General features: G+C 33.9%; 1 protein-coding gene across 1 annotated transcript; it reads left to right on the top strand.

Annotated features, from left to right (window-relative positions):
* Nucleotides 1-2796: 2796 nt before the first annotated feature.
* Nucleotides 2797-6424, top strand: LOC148762844 (uncharacterized). Its single transcript, XM_088806505.1, has 2 exons — nucleotides 2797-4885; nucleotides 6112-6424. Exon 1 carries the CDS (start codon nucleotides 2852-2854, stop codon nucleotides 4868-4870), a length of 2019 nt encoding a protein of 672 aa, XP_088662631.1. The 5' UTR covers nucleotides 2797-2851; the 3' UTR covers nucleotides 4871-4885; nucleotides 6112-6424.
* Nucleotides 6425-22320: the final 15896 nt, after the last annotated feature.

Genomic DNA, 22320 nt, shown 5'->3' with positions numbered 1-22320 from the left:
ATAATATGCTACTTGTACATATATTTGGGAAGAAAAAGTATAATAACGTCCTCTGATGACTCATAGAAGGTTTTACATGATTTAATTAAAGATAACCTCGTCCATAATGCGAGGGAAGGTTCATTGCTGGATGCTCCAGTCGGTTGGGCACAACTACTAGCATATCTGTGGGGCTTTCGGGCATTATATCAGATGGTCTAAGGACAGCTGCCCAACTTAGGCCTCCTTGACATGGATTCACAGATTGTTATTTATCTTTCGAATTCTACCAATACTCTAAACCGCTCACTTGGTGTTCTGTTGGATGATTGCAGATGCCTCAAGGAGCAGCCGCAAATACAAGTGGTGAGGCACGTCCATCATGAGGAAAACCTGTGCAAACATCCTTCCTAAGAATGTGACCAGCATGGGGGCAGATTTTGTTATGAATAATATTATGCCCTGGACTTTATTTCTTTACGTTTCTAATAAGATGGAGATTATGTATCCCAGAACCGATAATATTGGGTCTATGATCCCTGATGTTGTTAAACTCTGGATTTTGTTATGTATCAAAAACTCATACGGACCACCGCGTAACTAATTTTTACCTAGTTTTTTATTTTTATCTAAACGTGATAAAGAGGAAGGAAGAAAGAAAGAATGTGGATCCATCAGTTACATGTCATGCAAAAAATGGAGGCAGGAAAGTAAGTATACAAAAGCATATATGATTAAGCATGACAAGATCTTTTGCTTTCTTGAAACATATATTACTAGTAAATTACCATTAATAAAATTAAGAGATTCAAACTTATATTTGTTAAGAATCACTTTCACATATGAATAATTACTCTTATTAACTATGTTTACTAACTTTTATGGTCGTTTTTTTAAATAAATAAAATTTAAAGGATTACATACTAATTTTAAAAAAATAATAAATCAAATCCAAAAATAAAAAATTTGACAAACACTAGATCTTAAAATGAATATTTAGCCTTTCATTATGAACTCTACTTGCGTATGTCCACATGAAGGTCATGTTATGTTGACCTAAGGTCAAATTATATCATAAGATATCTGGATATTTTCATGATATATTGATGTATAATAAGTTTAAAATTAAGAGAAATGGTAGATCAAGTTAACAAAATTAGAGTAAATGAAGTTATTTTTATCAAATTTAGGGCAAAGTAGATAACAATGGCATGGGGTTAATAGCATGAAAGAAATTTGCCTACATATCTACTAAAAAAGGGAAGCTGAGATTATCAGGAAGAATGTTTGCACGTAATAAGTGGGTGTAAAAATGGAAAGACTGATGTGGGTTTTGACAAGCTGAAAACCCTTTAATCAAGGCGTTGTAGATGAACAGATTGGGGGTTTCAATTTGGGAAAAGACCTTGAAAGCGTAATCTAATAAGGCTGTTCCAAATGAAGGGTCAGTGCATAGGGAAATAAGACGACTGGCAGCGAAGATGTCAAAAATGATATGGGTTCTTATCATATGACCATGGATGATTTTCAGCTGAGACAAGTTGCAGGATTCGAGTAACAGAAGTTTTGGGTTCTTTAGCCGTAATGTGTTTAACACCTTGCTGCTGCTACTGCTATTGCTGCTAATATTCATTGTCCAATACCAAGGTGATCAGACACAACCAAAGAATAAGGTTGGTTGTGCTGCATGATAATATTTAAAAGAAGATTGCGGAACAGAGCTGTTTTTACTCTCTCTATCTTTGCTCCCTAGTTTTCTAAGGCCATTTTCAGGATCTACCTCGGCTTGCAGACTTATGACATGGTTACAATTAACTAATGGGATAACTAGTGTTTCTGTATTTTTTAGCCCAATGCTGAATGGAGTTCTGCTACGATTAACTTGAAAATATAGAGTAAAGAAATCAAACAAAGAAAGAGTACTTAAGATTACAATACAATAATGTTCTCTACCATTTAATCGAAGCCATATCTTACTATTTTAATGTTCAAACATAAATAATGTGCTCAATCATGAACATAAGATTTTTTTTGGGTCAACAAGTTAATTTAAAAACTGAAACAAGCGTTTAATCAAAGTACATGAATTCTACATGGTATTAATCCTAATCAATATATTCAAATGCAAAAAAAAAAAAAAAATGATATTAGTACTTGCTAACAGGAAGGTTACCAACAAATTATTGGATCTTACTAACCCAGTGTTTGTTTTTCTTTTGTTTCATTGGTTTGTTTATTTTTGTCTTGTTTTGATTGTTTGTTTGTTCTTTCTAATAAGCATGGGTGTTAGGAAATTAGATCTTTCCAATTCACAAAGTCCTTTTTTTTTTTATCTTAATCGCTTGATTCTTTGTATCTATCTTCAAAACTTGGTCACAAAGTTCGCAAAATTTGTGTTAATGACAAATAGATTCGTAAAAGCAACTATAAATAAATGATAAAATACCTCTATTTTTTAAATTTTAAATGAAATTTCAAATAATATATTAATTTTTTAAATAAACACTTTACTTCAATTTTTTTTTTTGTTTTTGTCAGTTCGATGACATGATAATATTAAAAAATAATTTTATTTTTTATTAAATTTAAAAATTAATATTATATAATTTTATTAATTTTTTATTAATTAAAATAAATTTATTAAAAATTTCGTATAATTTCAATTAAAATTTAAAAAATCTATGTTTGTTATGATAAACAAATTATACCACTTGCTTAAAAAAAACAAACTAATTAGCCACGAGGACAGTAGCAGAGGGTCCACAAAGTGGACAACTGCAGCAACAGTATTCTTTCTTTTAAAAACTGCACTCTTAGTCTTAGGACAAATCTTATCAGGAGAAGATTGTTAGGTCCATCTTGAATAAGAGAGATGGATCTTAAACATTTTAGCCATGACCATCCGCTGGTCTTCATCCAAGACTGGAGTCGTGCAAGTGAAGAAGAAGAAGAAGAAAAAGAAGGAGCTTTTTGCTTTGCGTGTGAGGAACGAGTAGAAGGTCCATGCTATTGCTGCAGTGGTTGCAAATTTTTTCTTCACAAGACCTGTGCCGAGTTAGAGTTATCCCCGGAGGTTAGCCATCCCTTCCACCCTCCACATCCTCTTATTCTTCTACCAAAATCACCATATTTTTATGGTCAGCACGGTTGCGATCTTTGTTGTGGGAGTTTTTCGGGATTGGTTTATCATTGTGCTTCTTGTGATTTTGATCTGGACATTATCTGTGCCTCCGTTGTTGGGAACTTTGATAAAGTAGAACACCCTACCCACGAGCATCCATTGATCTTAATTGAAAAGCATAACAGGATTATTAGATGTAAATGCTTGGGATGTATGAAAGAAATATCATCAAGCCCATTTTACAAATGTTTGGATTGCAAGAGCAGGAAGGTGTACCTTCATAAAGAATGTGCGGAACTACCCCTTGAGATTAATAACTTTCACCATCGTAGACATCCGCTTACTCTCTTGCACAATCGACCTATTCATTGGGAGAGTTGTTCTTGCTATTTGTGCAAAAAACAGTGGAAGGGATTTGTTTACTATTGCAACGTTTGCGAGTTCGGCCTTACGCCTGAAGATGTCTCACCACTACCTGAAATTACAACTGTCAATCATGAACACCCATGGACTCTTCTATCAAGACCAATGTCATTCATTTGCGATTTTTGTGGCACTGATGGCTGTCGCACTCCCTATTTGTGCACTACATGCAACTTTATTGTTCACAAGAGTTGCATTTCATTGCCACGCATCATCTCAATAATGCGACATCATCACCGACTTTCTCATTCTTATTTTTTTTTAGAAAATCAGTCTGAAGAGTGGGAGTGCAAAATTTGTCACCAAGAAGTGAATAAAGAATATGGAAGGTATTATTGTCCTGATTCTGAATGCAATTATATTGCACATGTGAATTGTGCAACTGATCGAAGTATTTGGGATCCAAAATTTAATGAAGACGAGAGGTCTGAGGGAGAATCTATAAACTGGATCACTGATGTTATTCAAACAAAGTGTCTAAAGGGAGATGAAATAGCAACAAAGATCAAGCATGCTTTCCACAATCACAATTTAATTCTCACTTTTAGTGGTGAGGTTAAAGATGATATCAATTGTGATGGGTGTATGAGGCCTATCTCAACTCCATTCTATGGTTGTGAGCAGTGCAGATTTTTTCTTCATAGAAATTGTGCTGAGTTGCCTAGAGAGAAGCGACACCCAAGTCACATGCACTTGCTCGCCCTCAAGAAGAATGATGCATTAGCAATTTGTTATGCTTGCGCTCGTCGTCGGCATGGATTTAGTTACAAGTGCAACGTTTGTTACTTTGAAATTGATATTCAATGTAGTTTATTGTTAGACACTTTCAGGCATCCAAGTCATAAACACCTACTTTTTCTCGATCATAACTGTCATGGGAATTGCAGTGGTTGTAACAACAGAAGGCTATTAGCATACAAATGTACGCAGGGTTGTGAGTTTATCTTGGATTTTGAGTGTCTCACACTACCGCAAATAGCTTGGTACAAGTACGACAATCACCCTCTCACTCTAACTTATGATAGTGGTTCAGATCCTGATCAATTTTATTGTGATATTTGTGAGGAAGAAAGACATCCAAACCGCTGGTTTTACTATTGTGCTGACTGTGATAATACTGTTCATCCGGAATGTATTCTTGGAGATTTCCCATTTATCAAGCTTGGCAGAATATTGGAAAGTTATCCTCACCCACACCTGATCACTTTTGTCAAGAACATTTGGAATTGCCCTCGATGTAATTTCTGCAAGAAGCTTTGCAATGGACAAGCCCTTCAATGTACTGAATGTAACTTAATCTTCCACTGGGGATGCCTAGGGAATTTACAAAAGCTGAACGGCGTTTGATCGAAGAGCTTACAGGTCAGTATATTTTACAAATACCAAACTTGTCAAGTACAATTCACGGTTTTTGTTGGTAAAGATATCTGCTTTTCAATGTAGTTTTCAGAAGCAATTTAATTTATTTTAAGATCAAATACAATTTACAGCCATGATTGGTAGACCTTAATTGTTATATGTCCTCAAAGCTGCTCTGGATTGGTATAATATTCTTGTTGATAGTATATAGTTTAAGCCGTTGAGAAAAGAGCTCTGGGCGTGTTGGAAATAGTAATTGTTAAGGGATTTGCCATGTCTCATTAATATGATAAAAACAATGGGAATTGTATTGAGTTTCTGTGTTTTAAATAGCCCCATGCTTAGCCGAGTTTTGGTCAATCAATGAAGTTCATAGGTTCATTGCTCAATGCTGAGGGCCTTTCCACCATAACAGTATTGCAGTTTGCTTTGAACAATCAAATGCTGGCTGTGGCTGTTATTTACAAAGAATGCAGCATTGACAATCCATTGACTATGAAAGAACAAATAAAGTAGAAAGAATTGTAGAGAGCTATGACATTAGTGTTATAAAAAATAATTGAAGTACAACCTTCTGAAATTAATTAATGTCAAAATTGTTTTCAAAAAATTCATACTTCCCAGGAAACCTGAAGGAAGGATAGTGACTATTTTCATCCGTATAAGAATAATAACAATTCTAATTGCTAGACTAGTTGTTGCTTGTTGGTCTCTTGTCATTCTCTGGTGGCCTTCACGGGTGTTTGCTTCGGAAAGAAAACTTGAAAGCATCCACCTTGGAATCAGTCACCGAATCCCAAAAAGACAATTTCTTCTGCTAGGCCTTTTTCTCCTTTGCTTTCTGTGACAGTTCAACTGTTTCAAGGAAAGAAGCCTCCATAGCATTGTTAAACTTCTCACACAAATTTATTCTGTCACTTGTCCCAGAAACCAGCTCGCTAGCATTTGGCTTCTTACGAAAATCTAGAACATTCTACAAATTTCTCCTGCAATAGGAAAAACAATAGGAACAAATATTTGTGATTTTCATTGCTGGGTGCTCAAGTAGATTGGGCACAACTACTAGCATATGTGTGGTTTCTTGGGGCACTAAAGATGGTCTAAGGACAACTGCCCAACTTAGGCTTTCTTGGTGTCCTCCTTGAAATGGATTCACAGATGGTTATCCATCTTTTGAATTCTACCATTACTCTAAACCGCTCACTTGGAGTTTTATTGGATGATTGCAGATGCCTCATTAACCAGCTGCAGGTACAAGTGGTAAGGCACGTTTATCAGGAGGAATACCAGAGCAAACATCCTTCCTAAGAATGTGACCAATATGAAGCCTGATCCTGTTATGTATAATATTTTGCCCTGGACTTTATTTCTTTAAGTTTTTAATAAGATGGAGATTGTGTAGCCCGGAACCAATAATGTTGGGTTTATGAATTCTGATGTTGTTACACCATGGAGTTTGTTATGTATCAAGAACTCACACGGACCACTAGACCACATAACTAATTTCTTAATTTTCGAGTTTCTTATTTCTATCTGTTAAAATTTCTCAAACTCATTTGATAAGCATAAAAAAATGAGCTGGGAGCAGAGGTTGTTAATGAAGAAAATAGGAGAGTAAAAAATCTCACTTCATCCTTTTCTTGAGTGTATTTATATGAGCACTAACAACCGATTCGAAATATTCGGCATTAGAAAAACGAAATAAGAGATGAAAACAGCTGCGCACAGGATTCCAGAAATGGATTTCTGTGCCTTACAACGGCCACAGCAATAGTAAAGAAGAAATAACAAGAATACCAGGTAAATAAAAAAGGTGGCTTTCTTAGCCTTATAGACTAAATAAACGACACAGCAACACACCATTTAGTCAAAATAAAAGAAACAGTAATAAGAGATAAAACGACAAGCTGTCTTTTGATTCATTAACTCTTTAACTGTTGGTTGAAAATGACACCATATCTATCTTCTTCCTTTCTTCAACTGGTTGTTGAATTGGTGCCCAGACTCATCTTTTTCTCTTTTACCAGATGGAATTACTCAACTCTCAATACACCGTCTTAATTCCATATGAGTAAATTTCCAATTTTCCTCTCAAATATTCAAACTGCTCTGTGCTCAAACATTTAATAAATATGTCTGCTAGTTGTTCATTTGTAGGACAGTATTCTAGCTCAATTTCCCTTTCTTTTACTGCTTCCCTTAAGGCATGGAATTTAACTCTGATATGCTTTGTACGCCCATGTTGAACTAAATTCTTAGCTATGGCAATAGCAGACTGATTATCTACATGTAGCAATGTTCCCTTGTTCTGTGAGAATCCCAATTCAGCTAAGATCTTTCTTAACTAGAGTGCCTGGTTTACAGCTGCAGCAGTGGCTATATATTCTGCTTCGACAGATGATTGAGCCACTACTTCCTATTTCTTTGAACTCCAAGAAAAAACTCCACTTCCAAATGAAAAACAGCAGCCAGATGTACTTTTTGAATCATCTACTAAGCCTGCCCAATCACTATAAAAAAATCCCTGAAGTTCCCCACTTTCTGCTTTCATAAACTTGATTCCATAGTCAACAGTTCCTTTAACAAACCTCAAAATTCTTTTTGCTACAATGAAATTTAAAGTAATTGGAGATTGCATACACCTGGACAAAAGATTGGTAGCGTACATTAGATCAGGCCTGGTTGCAACTAGGTACAATAAAGAACCAACAATACTCCTGTATAGTTTCACATCAGCACCAGTTGAGCCATCATCTTTACAAAATTTACTACCTGCAGCTAGAGGAGTTTTGATAGCTTTATAGTAATTCATATGAAATTTTCTTAACAAGTCCTGAGCATACTTAGTTTGATGAATGATTATTCATTTTGAAGATTTGATGAATTTCATTCCTAGAAAATAGGTTATCAGACCTAAATCGGTCATTTCAAAGTCCTTCAGTATCTGTGACTTGAACTCAACTAGACAATTTGCCTCAGAACCAGTGACAAGTAAATCATCAACATACAATGCCACTATCAGATTAACAGTATCACTACTCTTCTTTATGTAGAGTGTTGCTTCAGTAGAACTTTTGATAAAACCTTAATTCAACAAGTGAGCATCCATTCTCTCATACCAAGCCCTTGGTGCTTGTTTAAGACCATAAAAAGCTTTCACTAATTTATAGACCTTGGCTTCAGAACCCTTCACAACAAAGCCATCAGGTTGTTCTATATATATATATATATATATCTTCCTTCAAGTAACCATTCAAAAAAGCTGATTTTATATCAAAGTGATAGATTAACCAACCCTCTCTTGCAGACAAAGCTGTCAGCAACCTTATTGTATCATGTCTGGCCAGAGATGCATATGTTTCCATCTAGTCCACACCATATATCTGAGCAAATCCCTTAACTACAAGTCTTGCTTTGTACTTATTTACAGAACCATCTGGATTAACTTTAGTTTTGAAAATCCATTTAACACCTATAACATTGTGATTAATTGGCTTATCCACCAGCACCCAAGTTTTGTTCTTCCATATCATGTTCATTTCAGCTTCCATGGCCTGTTTCCAATGTTCATCAGAGGCAGCTTCAACATATGAGCTAGGTTTTGAGATTGCTACATGACATCTAGCATAAACATCTGACAGACTTCTTGTTCCTCTCACTGGCATCTCATCCACATCATCTAAATTCAACTCAAAATCCTTTTCTGCCAACTGATTTTCTATTGAAACATGGTTATCTAATCCTTCAACTAGCTTGGTTTCCCAGTTCCACAATCTGTCTTTATCAAACACTACATCTCTGTTAATGAATAATTTCATACTTTTGACATCCAACAGTCTGTATCCTTTTGAAACTTCACTGTACCTAAGATGGATGGCTAACATAGACTTACTATCCAGCTTGGTTCTTTTTGCATCTGGAACCTTAGCAAAGCATATACATCCAAAGACTTTTAGATGTTTGACTGAAGATTTCATGTCATACCAGGCTTCATATGTAGTTTTGCCTACCAGGACTCTAGTAGGAGACAAATTTAGTAGATAGTTAGCAGTATTAACTACTTATGCCCGCAAAAACTTAGGTAACTTCTTCTCAAATAGCAAACACCTAGCCATTTCCATTAAAGTCCTCTTTGTTCTTTCTAAGACACCATTCTGTTAAAGGCTATAAGGTACAATCAGTTGATGCATTATGCCTAATTTGCTTAAATATTCTTCAAACTCATTAGCAGTATACTCAGTCCCATTATCACTCTTGAGCCTTTTAATAGTTAAGTTCATTTGATTTTCAACCAAGGCTTTGAACTTAGTAAATACCCTTAAGGCATCAGACTTCATCTTTAAAAAATAAATCCAACAAAACTTGGTGTAATAATCAATAAAAAGCATATAATACCTGCTTCCATTCAAAGATGATGTTTGCATTAGCCCTCAAATATCTGTACACAGCAACTGTAGCTTACAAGTTGCTTTCCAAGTTCCACTTTGTGGAAATGATACTCTCCTTTACATACCATACTGACACACTTCACATATCTTGTTCAAGTTTGCCATGTGAGGCAACCCATCAACCAAGCTATTTGAGTCCATTAAACTCAGTGAACCATAGTTCACATGTCCAAACCTTCTATGCCACAATTTAGTATCAAACAAAGTGCAATTGAAAGCAATATGTTTTAAAGTCATCTAGTTTAATGAAAAACATTTGTTTCTTGTTTCCATTGTAAATAGTTCAACACCAATTGGATCCTTCACTGTGCAAACTTTGTCTTTGAAATTTAATTAAAAGCCTTCATCCACCAGTTGACCTACACTTAGCAAGTTCTAACTCATATCAGGAGCAAAGTAAACATTTGCAACTGACTTAATGCCACCAGGTGTCTGCACTCCCACTATACCAGTTCCAAAGATCAGCAACATATCACCATAACCAACTTCAATTTGAGTGCTAAAATTCTCTTTGCAACCAGTCGAGTGGTTTGAGCATCCATTATCCAGCAACCAGAGATTGTTTTTCTCTTTACTATCCACCTTTTTTACCATGAAAAGTACTTCATTATCTGCTTGATGCTCTTCAACCACAGCTGCTTTCTCATTAGCATTCTTGCCTTTGTTCTTACACACTTTCTCCACATGTCCTTGCTGGTGACACTTTTTGTACTTCACATGAGGTCTAAATTAGCAATATTTCTCTTTGCGATTTGTCTTTTTGCAGTGCAAGAAGGGTGGATAGGCTTTTTTCTTATTCCCATTTTTCTTCTCCTCAACTTTTTTTCCTTTTTCCTTTTTGTCAGCATCAATGCTCCTTGTGTTGCTGCTTCCTACCTTCTGATTTTTAGCCTTGGCAACCAAAGCACTCTCTGTGAGTGTATTTTGCCTAAAAGCTCTTCTTTGCTCTAGTCCTTCTAATGCATTAACCAGTTCTTTCAATGTCATCTAAACAATATCCCTCGAATCCTTTAAAGAGGAGATTTTTTATTGATATTTCTCAAGTAACCCCACCAACATCTTACTGAATAATTTTTCCTCTGTCATCTCCTTACCCAACAGCTTAAGTTGATTAACTATTCCCATCATCTTACTAGAGAATTCCCTAATAGTCTCACTTTCATCCATGGTTAACATTTCAAATTGTCTAGTTAGATTAAAGGTCTGAATCTTCCTGGTTCTATCACTACCTTGAAACTCATCCTTTAAATAATCCCAAACTTCCTTATGATTATCTAGATCCATTATTCTAGCAAATATTTCATCAGACATTGCAAATTGTAAGCAAGAAAGGGCCTTATACCTTTTTGCCTTGTCTTCTTCAAACTACCTTATCTGAGTTAAGGTTGGATTAGCATAACGTTACTCTAGTTCAATTCTGGTCTTCACAACCTCCTAAAAACTGAAGGCCTTAAGATAGGATTGCATCTTCACTGACCCAAACACATAATTTTCTCCAGTGGAAACTAGAGGAGCAAAGGTGCTAAATCCAGTAGTAGCCATGAGTAAAAGATAGAGCAATAACCAGGAAGCTGCAAGCAAGGTGAGGATCGACTGAGGAAAATGGTCCCTTAAGATCACGTTACAGCTCTAATACCATGTTAAAATTTCTCAAACTCATTTGATAAGCATAAAAAAATGAAGAACAGAGAAGCGGGGAGCAGAGGTTTTTAATGAAGAAAATTGGAGAGTAAAAAATCTCACTTCATCCTTTTCTTGAGTGTATATATATGAGCACTAACAATTGATCCGAAATACTCGGCATTGAAATTGAAAAAGAAACAAGAGATGAAAACAGTTGCGCACAAGATTCCAGAAATGGATTTCTGTGCCTTACAACGGCCACAGCAACAATAAAGCAGAAATAACAAGAATACCAAGCAAATAAAAAACGTGATTTTCTCAACCTTATTAACCAAATAAAATGACTCAGCAACACATTGTTTAGTCAAAATAAAAGAAATAGTAATAAAAGATAAAACAACAAGTTGTCTTTAATTTCATTAACTCTTTAACTGTTGGTTGAAAATGACACCACATCTATCTTCTTCCTTTCTTCAACTGGTTATTGAATTAGTGCCCAGACTCATCTTTTTCTCTTTTACAAGATGGAATTACTCAACTCTCAACATTATCTAATATTGAAAGTATTTATGGAATGTGAATCCATCAGTTACAGATCATGCAAAAAATGGAAGGAGAAAAGTAAGTATCCTAAAGCATAGATGATTAACCATGATAACATCTTTTTCTTTCTTTAAACAAAATTACTAGTGCTCCACCATACACCATCTGCAGTTGACATTGGGAGTGTAGGGGAAATTCATAATCACGTAGGAGCCAGGGTTACAAACATCGAAGGCTTAAAAGACTCTATCCTTGATAAAGATGAGCTAAGGATGTTGAACGACAATGAGACTATTATCACATTGAGATTTACAGAGATATCAACTTCTGTGATGCTTAAATACAATTTCACCAAAGGCATCCATTTCACAAAATATATAGCAATGACAAGTTAGTAACACTTTTAGCAGAGCATGATATAAGAAGAAGATGGGATGTTGTCACGGTAGTGACAGCAACAACTTCATGCTAAGGCCCTTACGGTACTCAGAATTACTTTATTTTTTAGGTTTCAGAGAAATTATCTTTAAACACTCTCATATCTTGTTTATCTTTGATTACAATTGATTTAAGGCTTGTACAGGTAAGTTCGGAGGAGTATTCAAAGAAATATTTTGTTTATAATTCTGAGACAAAGAGATTCAAATTAGAAAAACTAGTCCATACGAAACTTTAAATAGCGATAATAAGCTAGAACAACCTTAATTTCTTCAACAATAACTTAATCTCTAGTCTACTATGTTTACCCATACCAGGCAAAGCTACCCTTCCTTGTTTTATCACTCAGAATGTCACAATGACTAAAACAGTATTCTAAAGCCAAACTTAAAGTTGAGCTCAATTTATAACCAATTCCACCTGCTATTCAGCCGTTGAGGGAATGGCCAAAAATTATCTCACAGAATTTTTCCCGTATCCTACATTTATTTCTTCAGTTAGGACATTTAATCCTAACTGTGATAAAAGAGGAAGGAAGAAAGAAAGAATGCAGATCCATCAGTTACACATCATGCAAAAAATGGAGGCAGAAAAGTAAGTATTCAAAAGCATATATGATTAAGCATGACAACATCTTTTGCTTTCTTCAAACATATATTACTAGTAAATTACCATTAATAAAATTAAAGAGATTCAAATTTATATTTGTTAAGAATCACTTCCACATATCAATAATTAGTCTTATTAACTATATTTACTAACTTTTACGATCGATTTTTTTAAATAAATAAAATTTAAAAGGTTGCATACTAATTTAAACAAAATAATAAATCAAATCCAAAAATTAAAAATTTGGCAAACATTATATCTTAAAATAAATACTTAGCCTTTCATTATAAATTCTACTTTGGTATGTCCACATAAAGGCCATGATATGTTGACCTAAGGTCAAAAAATATCACAAGATATCATGATATTTCCATGATTTATTGATGTATAATAAGTTTTAAAAAATTAAGACAAATGGTCAATCAAGTTAGCAAAATTGGAGTAAATGAAGTTATATTTATCAAATTTACAGTAAAGTAGATAACAATGCCTTGAGGTTAATAGCAAGAAAGGAATTTGCCTACATATCTATTAAAGCTGTCCAATTAAGAACATCTCTTTCTGGTTATAAGAAAGACATTATATTGGGGAAAATACAAAGCAGGCCTCATACCAAAACAAGCCCAAAGGAAAGAAGAAAAGCATAAGGCCATGGTATGTTCATGGCAACCAAAACTACCCTAAAACTTGGATTGACTTCCTTCTGGCAGATAAGCCCGTGAATGGCTTGGTATGACCCTCCCTCAAATAGCTTAATGACAGCCTCCTGCTTAGCTTAATCACTTGATAAAGATATTCCTTCTTTTCAATACAATTTAACTCAATAGTGAACACGAGTACATACATATATATCTTATCTTCGTACACATTAGATTTAAATTTCTCTTTCTTTAAATAAAATAAAAAAGTTACTTCTCAACTCTAGAATTAATAAACTAATATCATCCATTTCTTATAACAAGATGGATTTTTATGAGGGAAGTGCATGTTGCATGATAGTCACATCATTCTTACATGTAAAATTTATATTATATGATAAGTGCTTTGCTCTTACACGTAAGGTAAAGTATATTTTAAATATATAAATATAATAAGTATTGCTTTATTTATTATCTGATAAATTTACATTAAATGTTGGTTTTAAATTCTAACATAAATTTATGTCTTGTGATTTTTTTTCTCAGCACGAGCCTCTCACTTGTTTATAATGTTAGCTCCTCTTCCATGTACTTCCTCCAACTCAAAAGCAATTGAATCATCCTTTTTTCAGGATTTTCTATGTAATTTCTCCAACTCCAAAACGATTGAACCCTCCTCTTTGTCTTCCACCAATGACTATCTATCACTAAAATATTCCAATCACAAACATTCAATTTCGATGGTGGTAGAATTAATTCCTAATGTTGCAAATTAATAAATTAACTAGAGAAAAGTCCACGTAATGCTATGAGCTCAACCAACTTAAAATAAAGAAAGCTCAAAGATGTAAAGACAACTCAAGAACAGCGAAAGGTTCAAGTTTTAAGGAACATAAACTCAAAAAGTTCAAAATCAGCGAAAACTCCCCATCAATCTTAATTCAACTCAAATCAAGCCACCGTGTATAAAACAATTAAACTATTCAGGTGTTAACCAATGAGCCTATTTAGTGACAACTTTTAATGTATGTAGATTAATATGAGCACATTAAATTTAATTAAACAAAATCTACCTACTAAGCATGTGTTCCTTGAACTTTGCAGGCTGTAATGCATAATATTTTTATCTTTACTATTAGTATGTTTGAAAGCACAAACTATAAATGATGTTGTTACTGGTATTGCTAATGCGAGGTATGAGGAGTGTGTTGATATTCTTAATCAGATTTTAGCCCTAGTTGTAGTGTCACGGTCCGTAGATCCGTGACTAATCCAACCTGTATGGACTGTTGAGTTAGTCCACATGCAGGGGTCCATTAGTTGTCGCTTTGATAGCCAAGCAAAGTATTCTAGGGTAACTAGAATTATTTCTAAAAATAAAGTCTTCCTTGTTGATTACCTACTCATCAAGGAGGCATAGTTTTAAGACTTTTCTTTTACTTGCACACCAAATTTAGGTCAAGTAGGCTATTATAAATAGCACTCTTAGGAGTAATTGTAAAGCAATCAAATCAAGTTTGCCAAATCAAGCAATTTACTTTTGCTTAGATCTTAGGTACTTTGTTTTTCTCTCATTGAAGCAATAATACTTATTTATTCTTCCCAATCTCTTTCTTTGTACTTATTTGTTTCACGTTTTCGGGTTGTTCCTCAAGGAACCTTATTTAGGCTTGCTTAGTCTCTTGAGCATGAGACTATAGCGCCGCACAGAACTTAGTTAAAGCTCCAAGCCCCGTGACAGTTGATATCAGAGCAACGCTTTTTAGAGCTAGTATCATACAATTTGAAGATTAAGAGAGAGAATGACATCAATTGGTGACCAGACCACATTCTGCTTGAACGCATTGATTCAAGATAGTGTGAGGGTTGCAAATAGGGAAATTACGCACACACGTGCCACGAAACGTTATGAGTTTGAGGACATCTTGTAAGCACTAGATAACCGATTATCTTGCCGTGAGACAGTTATCAATCACGAGGTGTGGAGAACTTTGAATTGGTCAAAGATAGCGTTGAGCAGCTAAGATCCAATAGAGATAAGCTTCACAAAGGATGACACAACATGGTGGATTCGTTAATTCGCCACGATGTGGGGCTAGATGAATGATGGCAGACAAGTATTGGGAAAACGTGTTCCACAACTTCCTTACGGGGCAAAGGAGATTTGATTCACTTAGTTTTGACATTACTTACACGTCAAGCTCAAATTCTGTGTGTATTGCAAACGAAGACACTGCACACATAAGAGTCGTGTATTTTGATGACACTAGCCAACCATGAGCCAATAATTCACATAGAAAAACACATCCCAACTTGGAAGTGTTTTTGAGACAGTTAGAGACAAACGGCCTCAAACACACCCACGATGCTAGTGGAGAACCTGGTGAAGACATGTGGTGGAAAGAGACCACGAGGCAATGATGGCGTTGCCTAAATCAAGTGGGGGAGAATGTCACGGTCCGTAGATTCGTGACTAATTTACATACAGGGTTCCATTAACTGTAACCTTGGCACCCAAGCAAAGTATTCTAGGGCAACTAGAATACTTTCCAAAAATAAAGTCTTCCTTGTTGATTACTTACTCATCAAGGAGGTATAGTTTTAACACTTTATTTTTATTTGCACACCAAGTTTAGGTTAAGTAGGTAATTATAAATAACACTCTTAAAGTTATTATAAGATAATTAAATCAAATTTACTAAATTAAGTAATTTACTTTATATTTAGATTTTAAGTATTTTATTTTTCTCTCATTGAAGTAATAATACTTATTTATTCTTTTCAATCTCTTTCTTCGTACTTATTTGTTTCACGTTTTCACGTCGTTCTTCAAAGAATCTCGTTTAAGCTTGTTTAGTCTCTTGAGCACGAGACCACAGTGTCACACGGAACTTGGTTAAAGCTCCAAGCCCATGACATGTGGTTGCAGGTCCCTTCGGACATTGGGCAGACCCCAGGGGATCACTATCAGTAGATAGATTGCCTAGCGATGCTTGGGAGACGTGGTGCAAGGAAGGCGCTATACATTTTTCTACGGAGGAACAGCAATTGATGAAGCTGTACTTTGCCAATCCTAGGGATCTTATGGTCTACCACGTTATAGATTTTTTTTTCACCAAGATTTTGACCTAGGGCCATGTGTCCTCAACGTGGGTTGCATCCTGATAGGCTCCAAGATCTGGGTGGCAGTCTCCCTTTCGGGACTGGCTATTCCAATGAGGTTTACTTTTGTGATGTGGTTCAGCCCCAGTTGGCTGATGGGAGTTATGAATGGACGCGTGGCCCTTGTCTGAATTTTGAGAAAATATATCCTATGGTTTTCTCTCTTTCGGGTAATATCTATATGCTTTCCATACGTTATGCAGTTCGTGAACCATTTGAGGTCTTTAATGCTAATAAGTGCTGTATCAACCTCCGTTGCCTCTGTGGGATGGCAAGAGCTGCAAGCTAAACTTAAGGGGTCCTGTTGTGTCGTTGGTGAGAGCAAAATCATTGTTCATGCTAATTATGGGTGTGCTATGTTGTTTATCTACGATGTCAACAACGTTACATGGAACAAAGTTGAGTTGCCCGACAACAAATCACTTACTAATCTGCCTTCTGATTTTACCTACTGCGTTAATGTAGTGGACACTTGTTTCTTTTTCAACAAAACTTGGAATTTTTATTTCCTTCAATTTGGGGCAATAGACCCTTTTGTCTTTCTCTCTGATCAAATGCTTTTGATGGGAAAATCTGGTAGAAGCTAGCCCTTATGAGCTCAAAAGCTGGCAGTTAGTTCAGTTAACGGATACAAAATTCTATTTAATTGCCTTTCACAACTACTTTAATCCCAATAAATCTAGCATATGCCCATGCATTTTTTATATCGTTATGAATTTTGGAGTTGATAAATCCGCCCACTATTCTGTTCAGAATGTGCAAGACAAGTCGTATGTTCTTTGGGATGCATCTCATATGGCACTTCATTGAGCCTGCAGCAAAATAGGGGCGTTTTCTGATTTCTGAATTCTCATGGAGTGGGAAGAGTGTGTATGCTCTGCTCTTACTAAAATATTCTTCTTCTTCCTGCTATGCTTACTCTTATTGCGATTTATGCTTTTCATCTCTTATTTTTGTTAAGGGCCATGATCCATTGGCAAATGTCAGTTGGGCAATTTTTGTAGCTTGGCTTTCTTGCATACTATTGGTGCTGTTTGATTAGGGAGTGAATAAGATGGTTTTGATAATGTTGGCATTTGCAAGAATTTTGTCTGACTCTAAGCCTTGTACAGAAGGTTTGAACAGAATATATGACAATGCAAGAACTGATCAGAGCATAAATGAATTTGAAGTTAGATCAAATAGGATGCACCTATTCCTATTGATCATTGTCTTTTAATTGCTGGCATATCTTACATTATTACGGGGTGAGATGGATTGTGCTCTAAGATCCCTGTGTAGACCAAGCACTCTCTCTTATAAGCCAGCCTTGCGGACTCTTGGGACTGTTTGATTAGGAAGATGCTTTGTGAGTCAATAAGATGGTTTTGATAATGCTTTGTCATGAGTCAATAAGTTAATTGCATACTTCTTATATTGGCTTGCTTGCTTTCTTTTATATCTGCTGATTTACAAGGTACTGTGCTTGTGTCTTGCTATGATTTCTTCTGTCTGGTCTTCTACTTGTTGATACAATAAAGCAAGCAAGCTGTTCCTCGTATTAACTGGAATCACGATTCTCGACCTTACCTTTCATCTTAATTATTTAAGTATTTATTTGGTATTGAAGTATGATATGATTTATTCTGTTAATTTTTAGTTGTTTCAAATGAAATTAGCTAATCTTTTCAGCTCTCTTCTGTTTCCATTGTTTGGATTATATATTTGCTTATACAAAAATGTTTTCAGATTTTTTGTCTGCTCAAAGTTTGCTGAAACTCTTCTTTCCCTATTTGGTTACCAACATTTTGTGAAAGATTAATTATCTCTTTTCATTGTCAAATGACTTGCAGAAAATTGATATGAAGGCTTTGCTTTGTGGCTTAATATAGAGCGATTACAATGGACAATGTTAGGAATTGTTGCTTTTTTTTTTAAAAAAAAAAGTTTACTTACTATAATAATTTACAAATTATCTGCAAAATATATGTGAAGACCCTAAATCAATTTGTTTGGCTGTTACACTTTTATTTTTTAATGTATAGGTTGTTGCAATTTGTGTTTACTTTATCTTTTTTTTCCAATCAAATAGTGAACGACTAATTATGTGTTTAGTCACATATATTATATTGAGTTGACAGAGTGTCCATTTTCAATATTAATAGAATAAATTATGATTTTAAGAGTAATTTATCCTAATATTTATAGTTATATGTATTAGTATAAGACGAGGATTAAAATTTAAATTAAGAATCAGTTACAATTATTAAAATTCAATCCAAGTTTTAAATTGTCATTATAGATCTTTTTTATTATACATATTAATAATATTTATCAAAATTGTAAAAAAGAAATCAAATTGTATTGAATTATTTTCCTAAAAATGTTTTTCTTAATTTATAAGTTAATATTACAAATTTCAAACTTTATACATTAGAAATATTTGTATTTATTTAAATAATTATTGAAAAATAAATATTCACTTGCAATACATGTAACTACAAAACACTTAATTATCTAACAACCTAGATCAACTCTAGAATAATCATCTTTCATGCAATAATTATCTAGATGAACTTATGATATAACTACCACAAAAAAATACTCCCGACACAACCCTTTTTATTCTTTAATAGAGAATAAAATGAATTCTATACATGATCACTCTGCTATATGACTTGCAGGCATTTACACCAAGCAATAGATGGGACATGATGTGTAGTTAGAACGTGATTATGACAAAAGTGGTATAAGGAAAATCATTTCTAAAAAAATAAAAAATTGACACAAATAAAATGGACAAAATTACATTTGACAACCATTTTAATAGTTACATAATATTTTAAAACACAAACTTTTATTATAATATAACTCCATTTGACAACCATTTTAAGTGCGAGTGATAGAAAAAAATGTATAAAACATTGTAATTTAAAGATATAATAACTTTAAATTATTTAGCTTAATTAATCATAAAAAAACAAACGTTACTTTTCCACCAAGTGACGCACAGAGTCCTCCCTTGGGCTGGTAATAAATTCCCATGATGATACTTGAGTTCCTTTTACTCTCTAGTCCCTTTATCTCTTTTGCAAAGAAAAATAAAGTATGGCAATGTGCAAATTCGAGAATTTGACCACTTTAATAACAAGAAAGTTATTGTCAATTTTTAATTTATGTGACTAGTATTCTTGTAATGTCCCATCAAAGAAACGATATCAATTAATCGTATGTATTCTTTTTTAAGCTTGACAAATAATCATTGATTCAATATTTATTTTTATTTCCTTTAATTACTATTATTTTTTCTTCTCTTTTTTTTACCTATTATTTGAAGATTTATAACTTTAAATTGTTTAGCTTAATCATATAAATTAAGAAACAAACGTGGCTTTGCCACCAAGTAAAGAACAAAGTCCTTCCTTAGGCAAGTAGAGGTGCTTTCCTTTACAGATGCAACAACAAATTCCCACAATGATACATAGGTTCCTTTTACTCCCTAGTCCTCGTTTCTTTCAATGAAAGTAAAGAATTATATTCCAAAGGTAAGAACCCAATTATTCCTTAATTAATACCTCACTCAAGCAAGATGCTTCTAACTTTCGTAGAGCTACTACCTAATGCAGGGATCTTATCCAAGAAGGAGCTTGTTTGAGTACAGGAGATGGCTCAACTTCTAACCTCTTAGAGGACATATATAAACATATATAGGAGTACAAGGATACACCTTCCATTCAGCAATTTCAAAGCCCCGAGCATTTTCTTGATTCCTTTAGAGGAAATCACATTTAGGGACCGGGTTTCTTAAACTAATTATACTCAAAATCACATTAGAAGATATATAAAGAAAGCATAGAAAAAAAAATACCGTAACATGCAAATTCGAGAATCCAATCATCTCAATAAAAAAATCACCATTGATCTTTATTGTGTAGATGTGATTAGCCACATAATTGAATTAATTTTTTATAATAAAATTCTAAACTTGATTAGGTTCATTAAAAAAAAAACCGACTTTAGTCTATGAAAATGTTTAAGTTTCAAAATATGATCACGTGCGAAAAAATTTCATTGAAAGAAATTTTAATACAAATTTATTGGATCCCTATATTAGAGCTAGATGTTCATTTTGATCTCTTTACCTAAATTGTAATTCATGTGTGTTTAGGGACGTGTTAATCCAAGATTAAACAATAAGATTGTTAATTACAGTGATTTGCAGGTAACAGGTGACTTTTGGTTAATTTATCGGTCGTTGATATTTTTATGATGTGAAATTTTATAAATACATAAGTGGACGTTTATCATACGTAGCAATAGCATGACCCTTTGTATCTATCATCTACCATCGAAACTTGGCCAAAAAGTTGGCAAAATTTGTGCGATGAAAGATATATTTTTAAAGCAATAATTGACGGGACAGGAGCAGAACGTACAGAGAGTGGACAATTGCAGCATTACTTATCTGCAGAAGGTACAGAGAGTGGGCAATTGCAGCAATACTAATCTTTCTTTAAAAAACTTTGCTCTTAGTACAAATCTGATTAGACAAGATTCTGAGGTCCATCTTGAACAAGAGAGATGGATGTTAAACACTTTAGCCATGACCATCCGCTGGTGTTCATCCAAGACTGGAGTCGTGCAAATGAAGAAGAAGAAGAAGGAGCTTGTTGCTTTGCGTGTAAGGAACGAGTAGAGAGTCCATGCTACTGCTGCTGCAGCGGTTGCAAGTTTTATCTTCACAAGACATGTGCCGAGTTAGAGTTATTACCGGAGGTTAGCCATCCCTTCCACCCTCCACACCCTCTTATTCTTCTAGCAAGATCACCTTATTTCCGTAAGTACAGTTGCGATTTTTGTGACTGGGAGTTTTTCGGGATTGGCTTATCATTGTGCTTCTTGTAAGTTCGATCTGGACACTAACTGCGCCTCCATTGTTGGGAACTTTGATAAATTACCATTAATAAAACTAAGGATTCAAATTTGTATTTGTTAAGAGTTACTTTCACATAACCCTAATTAGTCCTATTAACTGTATTCACTAACTTTTATCATCGGTTTTTTACTTCAAATGAAAAAATATACTAATTTTTAATCTTAGTCCATTTAATTATGGTGCATATAATTAATTTTTCATAAAATTTATATTCAATATATTTAACTACAACAATCATTATCTCTCGGAATTATAATTAATTATCAGACTTCAAAACTTGACGATTTAGAAGTGATAAAAGGTTCCATAAAACAATATAACCAAAACTGACAGAAGTGAATGTAATTCAATAAATATTTTGGAAAGAATATTACTTAACAGTCGTTCAAATTTTTAAGCAAAAGTTATTTATCAGATGTAAACATTAATTCAGAATGCTATTAAAAAAAACTTAGTAGTAGTATATTTAATTTGATTTAACGAACTATTATTTGTGCAGGTTTTTGAAGATGAATTTTATTTTTAGATATTGTTTTTTGCAAGAATTTTGTCAGATATTGTGAATTTTATTTGTTTATGTACCTAATTAATTTATCATGATAATATTATTTTCGTATGATATAATTGATATATGGTTAATTTTATTTGTTCATGTACCAAATTAATTTATCACAATAATATTATGTTCATATGATGTTGTTGAGATATGTATAATTTTTTATCAAATTCTCGATTCAGTCTTTCTATGATACGAAAAAATAACATACTATTGTCTGGTTTTTCATTGAAAGATATTAACATGACATTGATCATATTGACGGGGCATCTAGACATTGAGTAGTGATTAAATGGAATTTTGATGGACATTTTAAAAATAAAAAATTATGACATGGTTTTTCAGATGCCATGTGGAATTTTATTTTTTTTTTTTTGTATTGTGGTGAAGAGAAGTTAAAAATGAATCATAAAAAACAAAGAAATTAGGGTCAGTAATCTGCAAGCAATTAGTAAAGGGAACTCATAATTAGTAACTCACTAGACAAAGCTTCAATTGATTGAACA

This window comes from Theobroma cacao, chromosome 5, assembly GCF_053813885.1.
Source record: "Theobroma cacao isolate CCN51 chromosome 5, ASM5381388v1, whole genome shotgun sequence".
In the NCBI taxonomy this organism is placed as follows: Eukaryota; Viridiplantae; Streptophyta; class Magnoliopsida; order Malvales; family Malvaceae; genus Theobroma; species Theobroma cacao.
The sequence above is the reverse complement of the archived record's forward strand: the minus strand, read 5'-3'. Positions and strand labels throughout refer to the sequence as shown.

Excerpts from the sequence above, each read along its gene's own strand:
- LOC148762844 (XM_088806505.1), top strand. The coding sequence starts at position 2,852 with ATGGATCTTAAACATTTTAGCCATGACCATCCGCTGGTCTTCATCCAA.